Consider the following 14,425-nt stretch of genomic DNA (forward strand, 5'->3'; position numbering starts at 1 on the left):
TAAGAAAATTGTTATTCTGCACTTGTCCTTGCCAGGATAAGAAAACTTTATGGCATTTTGTTATAGAGTATAACATGACCTAATTCAAAATACCCTCACCTGTATAAAATCAAGGGTTGTTGGTGCAGGCCATGAAATAATCCCTTATGTGGATGCTTCTTCGCTTCCTTACCTCCCAACATACCAGAAAAAAAAATGAACGTTTTAGGCCACGCCTCTGTTTGTTTTTTGCCACTTATACCCAGTTATACCCAGACATGCATGTCCAAAATTTGACAACCTTAGGGTAAGACCAACCATTTTGAAAGTCCAGATAACCCACTACAGTTCAAAAATTTCCCAGATAATAGCAACATTTATTAGACACGACAGAGGTCACCTGCCCATTCATTTAAGGTGTGGACACACATTAAAAATACATTATGCCGACTATTTACGAACATTTTTAAAAATGTTTACAAAAATAATTAAAAGTAATATATCATTTTATGGTTAATTAATTTTGGTGACTTTAAAATTATCTTTAAGGGGTCTATTTATTTCTATATACGGTTTTTAGGGGTGAAACTCAAATTTTCAGAGGGAAAAAAACAAAATTTTTAGAGATTTATTATACCCCAAAGCTGATAAAGATCCGAATCAGAAAATACTCCAGCTAAATTCTGTTGAGGTCATGTAGAAGTCAATGGCTGATGTCCCTTTTACAATTTGAAGATGTTTCTTGACATTGTGATCTGCACTGGATAATCTGAAGAAGTTGGAGTTTTCCGCGACAACTCGTACGATACGAATTTTTGTACAATTTTGTCAAGACTTTTCCCGCACCAGTTTTTTCGAGCTGGTTATTTGATAAATGAGTTAATTCCATGGGTGGGAGTTGGGTTGACTAATAAATTAGAGTTTTAGAAAATACCCCCCCCCTTAATTGCTATTGAAAGCAGTTTCTGTCTGCTATTTCCACATATACTATAGGTATGGGATCCATTACCTGGAAACCTCTTATCCAGAAAGCTCCAGATTACAGGAAGGCCATCTTCGATAGACTTTATTATAAGCAAATAATTCAAATTTAAAACAAAAATGCTCTATAAATTCTTCATAATAATAAAACTGTACCTTGCATTTGTTTCTAACTGAGATATAATTAATCCTTATTGGAGGCAAAACTATTTGATTGGGTTAAAGGGATACTGTCATGGGAAAAATATTTTTTTAACAGCTCCCTAACACAAGATAACAGCTGCCTGGTAGATCTAAGAACAGCACTCAATAGTAAAAACCCATGTCCCACTGAGACACATTCAGTTACATTGAGAAGGAAAAACAGCAGCCTGCCAGAAAGCATTTCTCTCCTAAAGTGCAGGCACAAGTCACATGACCAGGGGCAGCTGGGAAATTGACAAAATGTCTAGCCCCATGTCAGATTTCAAAATTGAATATAAAAAAATCTGTTTGCTCTTTTGAGAAATGGATTTCAGTGCAGAATTCTGCTGGAGCAGCACTATTAATTGATTAATTTTGAAAAAAAAATTTTTCCCCATGACAGTATCCCTTTAATTTTATGACCGGGGAAAAGCCCAGGTCCCAAGCATTCTGATATCAGGTCCCGTACCTGCATTAAAACATTGTATCTGTAGTCTGTTTTCCCTTGAGCCAAGACTGCAGTTTTTACATTGTCTTGTGAAGGCCATAATTCTTCTTCGCAAATCTGTTAATCGCAGAAAATGCTACAATTCAACATGTTTTTGCCCACAATGTACCATTCCTTTGCAGAATTACAGTGTAATTGTGTCTGCTGCAATCAGGTGTTAATCTTGCTCCTGATACCACTGGAGTAGAGTAGTCAGGGGTTAGTAAACTGTGTGCAAATGGTTGCAATTGGTACATGTGACATGTAAGACACTGTACACTTACATGCTGCTAAAATGTGTCTAGCTCTACACCTAATGGTAATAAATGAGCCCTCTATTTCCACAGCTCAAGGAACAAAGCTCCCATATCTGAAATCTGCATTGCTCAAGAATGATTGTCATTTTCTTCATAATTTAGTAGCTGGTAGTACTGAATCACTGAAGTGTATGATGTTTCATTTTGCCTTGACAAGGAAAATGACAGTTCCTACTCATGTTGCTGCAAGTATGCAGAGAATGAAGCTGCTGTATAAACCATTATAGGCCCATTTTTACGGAACATTTTTAAGGAAATAATGTGAAGGGTTTCCCATAAACATTAAGACAAACTGTTTTTTCAATGTCCAGACTATTATAAATCAAGAGTGTGTAACTGGAAGCTTTTAAGAGGGTATTAATTGCAGCCATTGGCATTCTCTTTTCATATATTTTGTCTTAATTTTTTTTTTTTAATAGAATTAACCCCAGAAGAAAAAGCACAGAAAGTGACAAGAGCTATGCGTAAGCAGTCTGTGGAGGTTAAGGAGAAGTGGGACAGCTTGAATTCTCAGGCCAGCAGTTGGCAGAAGCAAGTGGACAAAGCCTTGGACAAGTTAAAGGACTTACAAAGTGCAATGAATGAACTTGATGTGGAGCTAATGAATGCAGAAAGAGTACGGGGAAGCTGGAAACCTGTAGGAGATCTGTTAATTGATTCTTTGAAGGATCACATTGAGACAACAACAGTAAGTCTTAATGACTTATAATTCATGTCATATAATATAGTTCCTAATCAGTCTTCACATTGATGAAGCCTTGCCACGGCAAACAGAAGTCTCTTTGTGTTAAAGAAACATTAACAGCAAGAATTGAAAGTGGTTTTAAGTGATTAAAATATGATATACTTTTGGCCCTCACTGGTAAAAACCTTGTTCTTGTTTCAAAAACTCTACTATAGTTCATATAAATAAGTTGCTCTGTAGCCATGGGGGCAGCCATTTAATCTGAATCAGTTTATTTTACATAACTGGTACTTTAATGTGTAAGTATAGGTCACATAAGTTTCCATACAAGCTGACATAGGAAAATTGCATTTTATTCTATTCTAGAAAGGTGACCAGGCTACTTCTCTTTGAGAGAACAATTTGTGTCCATAGTAATTATGGACTTCTATAACTCCACTTCCTCAGTTTGTGAAGTTTCTAATTTTTCCTTTAAAAGTGTACGTTAAAAATGTTTGACCATTTTTCACATTTAAAATAAACATATTTTGAATTTGAAAAAATCTGCCCCCCCCAGGTAACATGAAAATGCTGAAACTTTAAAGATAGCACTCCAGCTGTCATGAACTATATCTCATTGTTTGTTAACCAATGGCTTGTTGAATTTCAGAACTTTGCTCTGCCATATATATAAACCACAATGATGAAATGATTAAAAACGGTACTTCTGAGCAGGTCACATCTGTTTCTGCTCCACTTCTTTAAGTTGCATTCTTATTCATTTGATACTCAAGGATGCCACTGAGTTGGATTTGTATGCACGGACACACTTCAGGGGGATGCTTCTGAAATAGTCAAGTGGACACATCCGATAACAAATTCACTGATGTTGGCCTTTTAGATCAGACAATTGAATTTTCTGCCTGAAGCAAACTGCGGCCTTGGCTTTATAAGACTGAGAATATTGCTCAAACAGCAAGGTTTTCTTACTGCATTGCAAGCACATCTATTGGAGTGGGAGAGAAATGTTTGGGAGATTACCCAATACAGATAAAATATCTTTATGGTGATCTCTAATATAAGTTATTACTAACATATACACAAGACATTGCTTTTCTGCTTTAATCAGTGACATAACTAGATGTTACTGAGCCCCACAGCAAATTTATTTTAGGGCTCCAATATATCCAGAGGTTGTTCTGTTTTACCAATATATGTTGGAATTGCTCATTAATTAGGGCTTCATGGGGCCCACTATACCTCCAGGCCCCCTGCAGCCGCAGGGTCTGCTTCCTCTGTAGTTACGCCCCTGGCTTTAATGGAAGCCAATAACATAATATCTACAGCCATTTTAACATTACAAATTAAATATTTATAAAAAGAACTCCTTAGGCTGCAGCAATGCTGCACAAAGGGGCCTTGCACTATACGCAAGCACCATTTAAGCCTGTATGGCAGTATATAATGTTCAGGGCCACCTTCTCGCTTATCAGAGTTTATTGAGATGTCAATAATTCCTTTAGTCTTCATCAGAAGTTTTTCATGTTGCCAACTGAATGTTCAAGGAAAAATACTTGATGTCGGGATGCTGAGGCTTTAGCATAACATGCAGAGCTCTTTTAGAAATAGAAATATTACTGGGGTGGGATGTCAAACATCTTAAATAAGAAATGTTAAATAAGAAAAAAAACATAAAAAGTGGCAATGGCAATTGCAAATTTTTACGCAGCTGCTGCTTTTTTTTTTTAACGTATGCTGGAATTGATTGGTGCACTAAGAATCAATGCACAACATTCAGATGGTGATGTGTGGTGTATTTGGTCACTGTCACTTTCAGGGCAAATATATCGGAAGCTGTAGTTGTCCTTAAGAATCACAACTTCGTATAAAGAAAATAAGAAATGCTTGGCTCTGTACATCAGTTTTAGAGGCTAAATATTTATTCTTTTTGACAGGCATTTGGAGAGGAAATTGCCCCAGTCAGCTCTAAAGTAAAAACACTGAATGACATGGCCAGTCAGCTTTGCACCTTTGACATTCAGCCATCTGCAAAAACATCTCGCCAGTTGGATGACCTCAACATCAGATGGAAGCTTTTGCAGGTAATACTTGTCTCCTTTTACAGTAGAAATTACAGCAGACGTGTAAAGTGTTTTATCGTCCCAATGTACTCATGTACTTAAGGTTTTAAAGTTTCAAAAAAATAGCTTATATATTGCAATATATTATATTACTCTTATTATTATTACTCTTGTGTAATTCTCTCCATTTGGGATTTTACATATTTATCTGTTGCTCCACGTCACCTTTGCGATACAAATATTGGATGCAATTTGTTAGAAGTAGTATAGTAACTCCATAAATCATTCTGCTGTTATTGAGAGCTTCAAACACTGGCATTAGGAAATCTGTTTTATTGCCACCTATGCAAAATGTTGATTAAAACAAATCCAGTTTCCATTGGATGGACACTATGTCCATAAAGAGACGCTGACTCTGCAAAGGACAAAGAAATCAGATTAAAACTGCAGAATTTTCTAACTAAAATGCCTGGGAGAACATAACAATATAAACAAAGCAATATGTCTTATACTTAAATAATGGATGTTACAGGAAAAAATGTAATTTCTGTTTTAAAAGCATAACTTCACACTCTGAGAAAAGAATGTCACATTGTATATACAGCATAAGCATATATTGCGTACTGAGGAATGCAGAAGATATGTTGAAGATGTAAAGCCCAAAGATCGAAGCCTAAACAGGGTAATATAATAACAGGTGGGCTTTTTTGTAACCTATAGTAACCAGTCAGGTTTGAAAGAGTACATCTGATTGGTTGCTATGGGTCACTAGACCTGGAAGAAACTTTATAAATGAGCTCACATCAAATTAACTTTCAAGTTCTTTAACAGTAAGGCTAATGTCTTTTTTTTTTTTTTTTAAACTTCATAATGCGCCATCAGCCTAAGACCCAGGAACAGTAAAACCAAAAAATTATAGTGTTTTAAAATAATGAAAATGCCCTGCACTGGTAAAACGGATCTGTTTGCTTCAGAAACACTACTATAGTTCATATAAACAAGTTGCTGTGGAGCAATGTCAGAAATTGAAAACAGGAAAACAGGCTATATAACACAGCAGTTTTTCCAGTGCAGGGCAACATTTTATTTGTATTACTTTAAAACACTTTAATTTTTTCATGTTACTTTTCCTTTAACGTTAATTTATCGGAAACCAGCAACAACCATTCATGAGAATCTGGGAGTTACAACTGACCCGGAAGTTACAGTGCATATACCTTTTAGACTACAAAACTCACAACACATTGCTTGTGTGCAATAAGACTGCCTGAAATGTCAGCCTGAATAATCCATAGTTAAAATTTGCTGCTGTTTTTTTTATATAAGGGTAGAACTACACGGACAATTTCTGTGCGCTTCTGTCGGATCCGACGTTAGGCAACAAAACGCCTTGTCAAGTCGGATGTGACGGGAAACAAGGTAAGTAATACAAAAGTCGGATGGTGTCCCAGTGTTCGGCCGACACGACACGACTGTCGGATGCAGCGTGCATGGAAGAAAGCTACGACACTATTCGCCTTTTATATTACTTACCTTGTTTCCGTCACATCCGACCTGACGCAGGCGTTTTGTCGCCCAGCGTCGGATCCGACAGAATCACATGGAAATCGTCCCTGTAGTTCTACCCTAACTCTTTGCTTTCATTTTTTATCCTGAGAAATTTGAGAGTGCTGCCAAATATATTGTATAAGTGCTAGCAGTTCATTGGGCTTACATTTAAATTTTTTAGTGCCCTGCTATTTCAGTTGCTTTTGTAGATGAACACTAATGTTTTATCTCGCACACTTTGGGAAGTTCACCTGAGCAGTTTAAGGTTAGTTTCTTGGCAGCTATGGATACATGGTGTATATGCTCTTGTTATTAACTAAAGCCTGTAGTTGTGAGTTGAAAGGAAATCTATTCTCTACATATGTGCATTTAAGCTTTTCCTATTTCACAAAGAACATTTAAAATGTTTGAAAGTAGAACACTCATTGTAACGTTGCTCTTTCCTGCTGAATTTCAAGCAACGGCTTTAGTTAACATCATGAGTGGTTTTTCCTACTGTTTTCCCCTTTGAAATGCACTGTAAATTCTACATTTGTGGTAAATGAAATCTGGACCTTCGTTTAATTCTTTTTTTTTTTTTTAAACATTATAGGACTAGGAAAGCTAGGCAGCCAGAACAAAACACTTCTAGTAGAGTTCTGGTTTCCCCTGTGCAACTTATTGAGCATGTTGATTTCAAATGTCTGACGCTTCAACCCTTTTTGGATCCAGGTTCTAATGCATATAAAGGTGTCCCATGAGTAATGGCCATTTTTGCTGATGATAAAAAAAAAAGCAATTTGGGGTCAATTAATAACCCTGTTCTTAAAGTGAATTCTTAAAAAACTGATGATATTTTGTCTTAAATAGAATATATAATCAATTCCTGTAATAAAGGATGAGGGTTTGTGGCAGGAGATAAAATGAATAAAGCGGCAACATATCACACAAGAAATGGGATCAATGGCAGATAAAGTGATCACAAAGTTAATTAGTTTCTCTGTGCAGTTCTCCATGAATCATTATGCTGCTCTCCAGTACAAACTGGGACCTCTGACAAAGCAATAAAACTCTATTAGATAATAGAGTTAAGTGTAACTTCTCTGTGCTTCATCCAATAGATGTTTGCACTGCATTCCTAGCCACTGTTGGATCTAAGAGTAGTTATCCATTTATGACTAATTGGATAACTGTAAAAAAATGCATGCATATAGCCGATATCCTGGCTCAAGTGGCTTTTTCAGATTTCCTCCCAATGCATGCAAGACACAAGAGGTGTATTACTCCTTATTTCAACTTGGATATTAAACTGGCATGCCTTTTGGTCAACCAGCAATTGTAGCTGTTAATTGTTTTTTATTAGGACACCTTTGAAGCTATGTCCCAGCATTTTTTAAGCTATGTCCCAGTACTTGGGTGTCTATTGGGACAGCTGGACTTAAGTAGGCCACAATCTCCCATGGCAATTGGAAATATTCCTCCTACCAGATCACCCTCATCTCATCCTCTCAGTTTATACTGCTGTAATAGGGCTTTTGTGTTTACTGATGTATATGTGCAATCATTCCTTAGCAAGCAATCTTTCTTTTTCCCCAAGCCTCTCCAGAAAATGAATGCCTTGTGTTGGTTGGAGGGGTCAGCACCTCTCCCAAAGTAATAGAACAGGAAAGTATCGAACACTGAAGGCAGGAGTAGCGGGAGATTCCCTGCACATTTATTAGTCACTTGATGTAATGTTTCTGGGACGTGCCCCCTCGTCAGACATGTACAATTATTCCTGCCATACGGATTATGCCAATTTCATCCTGCCTGGATGAAGAAAAAGCATGGCGGAAGCTTGTTGCAGGATGTAGTGGGGCATAATTGGAAATACAATGACGTATGGACAAATAAAGAGGGCATATTTCACCCAAAAATGGAATACTATTACACTGAAGGGAGAGTTGTGAGAGAGGAAATACATCAGAAATCTAGAAAAGGCTAAGATATAGATAGGTTAAATGGTTTCAGGCAAGACTGACCCTAATATATATGTGCATGTGTTAGCAAAACTTAGATTGTAAACTCTACTGGGGAAGGTGAGGAATTATGAATGTCCCCTAGTCTATTTATCATAAATACCATTATTTCTTTCTAAAGGAGAACTAAAGCTTAACTAAAGAAGTAGGCTAGAAATATTGTACATTATGTTTTGGACTTCTGTACCAGCCCAAGGCAACCACAGCCCTTTAGCAGTAAAAGATGCCCCAGTAGCTCCCCATCTTCTTTTCTGTTGATTCACTGCACATGCTCTGTGCTGCTGTCACTTACTGAGCTTAGGGACCAACACAAAATATACTGTATGTACAGAATAGAAATTTCATAATATAAGACTGATTAGTACCCAATACTGATTATTGGTACATGTCAGCTCAGAAACCAATGCAATTAGCATCACAATTTAATAATCAGTCTTGTAGCATCAGGCCAACCTCATTTTCTGCTTGATAATTTGTGACGACCCATAAGTGTAGCTGCTCAGAGCGCACTGAGCATGTGAGTGTCACAGACACTTTCCAAGATGGTGACCCCCTGTGACAAGTTTGAAGTACTGGATCAGTGCTGCTTATTGAGAAGCTGAAACTTTAGACTTGTATAATAAGCTCAGTATCTAAAATATGGCATTTTTAACGATTTATTTTTAGGGTTTAATTCTCGTTTAAGAACCAGCTACACAGATCTTTCCTCCAACTGTTGCAGCAGTTGCATTTAGAAGCAGGGCACCACAGGAAAACTAGTGTTACATACAGTACATTACAATGCAGCCAACATGGAAGAAAATATAAATTGAGTAATATTTACGTTGGCTATTATATCTGTATTTCATACATGTAACATGTTTGTTAGATAATTTCTCATACATTTCTTAGTTTTGTATTACATTACTCTTTCTGCAAAACTAAAATGATAAATGAGCTCTGTGAAGAACCTTTTGGTCACTTAATTTTAAAGTGATTAACGGCTGTTATTAATAAAATAAGAATAAATAAAGGTTAGCCACAAGAGAATTCTTTATAATGATATTGACTTCACCATATGGTGTTAAATCTGTATTTGCTTTGTAGGCAGCTGTTGAAGAACGTCTCAAACAACTCCAAGAAGCACATCGGGATTTTGGACCTGCCTCTCAACACTTTCTCTCTAGTAGGTTTTAATTATTTGGCTGGTATAATAATTCAAGCAAAATGAGATGCAATTTAATAGGAATCTATTAAAGGGCTCCCGAAAAGAATATTAGGGATGCTTGTGCCAAGGTTTACTGCTACAGTTGTCCATAGCAGTTAAAGGTGTTTTACTCTCTGCTTACTTTCTTTGTTCTCTTGTGTGTGTTCTCTTGTATGTTAGCAGAAATTGGGTTAAGTGATGGCAAATTTTGCCTTTAATATTTTAAATATTGAAATACTAAAATAAACGTAAGACTTTTTTGACTTTTCAGCTTCAGTTCAGCTTCCATGGCAGCGGTCGGTATCGCTAAACAAAGTACCCTACTACATCAAGTAAGTTTATTTTATTTCATAACAGTCTTAGGGCAGAAACCAAATAAAGAAAAAAAAAACGAACTTGCTTATGGGGATACCCTGGTCAGACATGGTTCCTTAACTTTGATGATTCTTACAAATGCACTTTTTGCTCATCACTGATGACTGTCACTTGTCAGACTGCAATACTGTGGCTGATGAATTTTATACCCATAAATGTGGTAAGCGCAGATCTCTGCATCTTTTAAAGGGGACCCGTCACCAAAAAAAAATCCAAATCCTATTTTATCATGTTAATCAACCAAAATTAACTATAAATTAACAATATTTTTTGAATCTTGTTTCCTTCGGTCTGGGAATTCATAATTATAGCAAGCAGGCAGGATCCATTTTGTGGACACTGTTATTAAGACAAGCCTTGTGTCATCTCAGAATCTTGTTTGTGCACCAGAATGGGGGACCTGATGTCCATCCCCATGCACTGGTTACACAATTAATGGTGAAAAGAACGAGGGAATTGTGAGGAGTGCAGCGACATCTAGTAAGTGCTGAATGGAAAGTGAAAGTAATTGCCTGCCCCGCCTCTATGCCTAAAGCATAGAGGAGGGGCAGGCAATATTTGATTGACAAATTAGATTTTTAAATGAGTTTACAACAGCTATGAATGCTTTAATGAAAAAAATAATTTGGGTTTCATGTTTATTTTGAAATGGACTTTTATTATACAGATTTTTATATCTGGGTGACAGGTCCATTTAAGCTAAAAATACCAAACTTGTGCCAGAATCAGAACAGTATCCCAATCAATCAGCCTACTGAATATAGAAGCTTAGAAATATATCAATATTTTAACCCGTAAAAATGTATTTTACAGGCCAAGCAGGGTGTTCTTTTTTTTTTTTTTTTAAGGCAGTGTTATATACACTACACTAAGAGCATCATGATTGTCCCAAGAGCAGTATCTTGCCATGTTACGTGTGATAAATGCATGTGTAGGGTTGTATTTGGTCTACATTGTTGTAAGTAGAAGCTATCTCTTTAAATCTAAAAGCTATTACAGTGAAGATTGTGCTTTACCACTGGCTTCAGACAATAAGAAAAGGTAAGAGTGCACACTGTGTGAGCATGGAGCATATATGCATGCAAAGCCGCTATCAGGGGATACAGTGGATACTGCAGTCAGGTGCCCCATGGTAGAGAGAGCCCCAAAAGACAGGCTTGTAGGTTTGTGTGGGTTGTGTTTGGGGTTTTAGTATAATAGGTGCCAGTGGATTTGGGTCATGGCCATGCATCATAGTGTCCCACCCAGGGGCCCATTTGACCAATGGGTTAATAATTGGGGACCCCTTGGTGGGGACTAGGGAGGATCCTGCTAACTTCGTAGAATGGTGCCTCGTAATGGCCCTGTCTGCATGTACAGTACCCAATAAAGATATGTTCTAGGCTTTATGAATAAGGAGATCATTCAAAAATATAATCGCTTTGACAATACAATATGTATCTCGTATATCATTTTACTATAGTAGTTTAAACCGTTTTCCTGCAATATCAGTAATAACTGTACTCTAATCATAATAGTAATTTTACAAACCATTCTATAAATGAATCAGCCAAATTATCGGAATTATTGGAAAGAACCAATCTGCATGTTAAACATATTTTACCTAACAGGATCCAGCTCCGAGTGTGTATACTGCCCTTTAAAATGACAGACTTTGTATTATTGGGTACTTGCATTGTATGGTAGTGCTTTATCTTGTGCACATGGTATGGTGGCAAATTATAATCAATAATAAAATATAATAAAAAGTCATATGATGTCAATGTCCATTTTATGTGTTTTACACAAATTAGCACACGTCTAAAGCAACAATGTGTTTAGATTTTAATAGCAATGGCATATTTATATGAACATTCTGCTTTAAATCAGATGCTAGGACTTGATATTTTTTTTATAGCAGCAGCAACTTGGCAATGGCAAGATATATCAAACACATGTTGATGCTTTGAGGATAATGAAGCTCCCATGCCACATTTACATTAAAGAACACCCATAAGAGACACATCATTAAGCATGCTTTGTAGCCATGCATTAACTTCCAAGAGTGTTCCTATCGAGCTGGTTAATGTTGCAGAAGAAAATACCACAAAGGTGCGGGGGCATGTAATGATGGATACTTAATCGTACATAAAAGCAGTAGAGATGTTGATATTTTATCAAAAATGACCCTTCAGTGTATAAACACAGTGCAATTAAAAAATATTTCAGATATTTGACATAGCATGGTATTAATTCTCATTGGCACTCATACATACCTTTGGAATTATAATTGTACCAATGCTCCAGAGTTTATTGGAAATACCTAGGCTTCATTTCTTTAGCACAAAGCTTTTTCAAGGTTGAATACTTTGATTACGGTAACATTCAGCTTGAAGAATGAATAAATTAAAAACATTTTAAAAGTAATTGGCATACTTTGTTTAATTATTTCATACTTGTGCTTTGGGGATATTTTTCTTTGGAAGCTGGCTAGTTTGCTATGGTGATTAATCAGCTGGGAGACTGATTCGGGAGTACAACAGCTCTTGCCAGTTATAGAAAAAGTTCTGTAAGTTCGTTTTGGATTTTAGGCCACACTGTCTGAACTCTTGTCTGCTTTTGATTTGTCGATTGAAATATCTGACCTGTAACTGCTATGGGTTACTAGATAAGTAGCAAACTTTAGAACAGTGGCTATTGGTGTGTGCAGCTGCTACTTATATTATTTATTTAGACTGTGCCGTTACGAGGCATGCAGGGAGTAGCAACACCTAGCATTTACAAACAAGTTAGTGTGGGGAGTGCAGCTACTTGCTTAAAGTATCCTACTGTACTTCCTCATCACCTTATCAGTCCCATGCTGATTGTGTCATATTGGGAGACACCATAAACATGTATTGTAAATTTGTATGTACTGTTTTGTCATGAATATATGAAGTGCTGAGCAAGAATACATTTATAAGACAGGCCAGGAACAAGTGTTATTTATCCGAAGTCCTAATTTATCGGACTATTTTAATGAAAAAAGTCCGATCAAACTAGAATCCACGATTGTAAATTTTTAAGGTTTTATCGGATCAGGGACAAACATGAAAATATCGAGCGAAAATCCGAAGTGTGCGTTTTTTTCAGATTTTCCTGAATCGCTCGGTTTTTTTCAGACTTTTTCTAGAAAAGTCCGAATTTTTCTGATTTTTGTCCGAAAAGCCCCAAATAATGGGATTTTCGGGCAATTTCCAGTGCAGACCACAGAAACTTCCAAATAGGATAGGGACCTCTCCCATTGACATATACAACCTCGACAGGTCTGAGATGCCGGATTTTTTTTCTTCACTAAAAATTCGGACTTCATAGTTAAAAAAAAACTAAAATTTTTTGGCATTCGGACTTAATAAATAACCCCCTAGGTGTCATTGTTAATCATCTAGTATACCCCTATGCAGGGGTTATCTGTGGGCTGCTACCGCCTGAGACAGCAACCCCGATGCCGATCACCTCTCCTGCTCCGTGCATAAAAGTTTAGCGTTGGAGCAGGTCAAAAGGGGCTACATCACTACAGCATTGAATGATATAGTGCTCTCTGCACTAGCGGAGCCACGTTTTAAAAAACGGAAATTTGGCTCTTAAAGTTACAGGAGATTTGGCTCTTACAGGTTCTCACCTTGCCTCATAGCAGGAGTGACCCTGCCCCTATGTTGAACATGAGTTCAATGAATAGGGCTTGTGCTGAACATAATTTTTGTCTATTGTTTTGATTCCATAAAAACTATAGTTTTTAGTGCAAACTGGGAAATTGTAGCTACACCATGACTTAGACAATTATATTGCCAGTGCACAAATTATCCCCGTGCACAATGGACTCCTGCAAACAAAACAAAGTATGAAGTGAGAAGTATATAAATATATATATATATATATGGGTAATCTAATTATCTACCTCAAAAGGACCAAACCTGAAGTACAGTCAATTTTGCCTTCTAGATCTGGATATAACAATAGCCACATTTTTCCACAATTAAAATTATAGTATGTTAAGCACAGACCCAATTCATTGAGATCATGTTAAACAAGGGGTAGACTGCCCCTTTAAAAGGGGGTCCTCATCCTAGTCATCAAGTTGGTTTTGTTTCCTTTCAACCTAGATAGTGTTTCTCCAGATTATACTGTGTTCTTTGTGGGTCTTCAAACTTTTCAATACCATGTGCATGATTGTTCCGATTGTGTTGTATAATTGTTTCCAGTAAACTGGTTCTTCTTATTTGTAAAGTCTTGGAATTTGCACTTTTACCATGATGTAGGAATTTCATTTTGTTTATTGTTTAGTTTTAAGATAGGTCTGGTTTAAGCAGATAGGAATAGCGTTCAAGAAGTAAAAAGCATCAAGAGAGGGTAAAAATGAGAATATGCAATGTGTCTGTGTGGATTGGAGACGTTGAGCATTATACATGAATCAAAGTAATAATACCAGTTTGTGTGTACGAATCATACCTGTAAAAGATGAGCACAATCATTTTGGAGAAGCAAAGTTAGAAATCAAGTTAATAGATGATTGCTCTAGTCCTTCAGGGTTAGGATGATGATAAGAAAGTGCTTTGGTGGAAGCCTGTTAGAGGCGAAGATAATTTTTATACTTTTGCAATATTTGAGA

At 36.7% G+C, this 14,425-nt stretch overlaps 1 protein-coding gene across 4 annotated transcripts in view; it reads left to right on the forward strand.

The window, feature by feature from the left end:
• Positions 1 to 14,425, forward strand: part of utrn.L (utrophin L homeolog) — a 391,980-nt gene that overhangs the window by 307,162 nt on the left and 70,393 nt on the right. For 3 of the 4 annotated variants that reach the window (XM_018263001.2, XM_018263003.2, XM_041562716.1), the window contains 4 exons: positions 2,367 to 2,635; positions 4,567 to 4,713; positions 9,324 to 9,402; positions 9,695 to 9,755. In XM_018263001.2, coding sequence (XP_018118490.1) covers positions 2,367 to 2,635; positions 4,567 to 4,713; positions 9,324 to 9,402; positions 9,695 to 9,755 — 556 coding nt within the window. Of the gene's footprint in view, positions 1 to 2,366; positions 2,636 to 4,566; positions 4,714 to 9,323; positions 9,403 to 9,694; positions 9,756 to 10,788; positions 10,859 to 14,425 lie in introns of those variants that run through there. The other variant, XM_041562715.1, reaches the window with a different exon arrangement.

This window comes from Xenopus laevis, chromosome 5L (assembly GCF_017654675.1).
Source record: "Xenopus laevis strain J_2021 chromosome 5L, Xenopus_laevis_v10.1, whole genome shotgun sequence".
Classification (NCBI taxonomy): Eukaryota; Metazoa; Chordata; class Amphibia; order Anura; family Pipidae; genus Xenopus; species Xenopus laevis.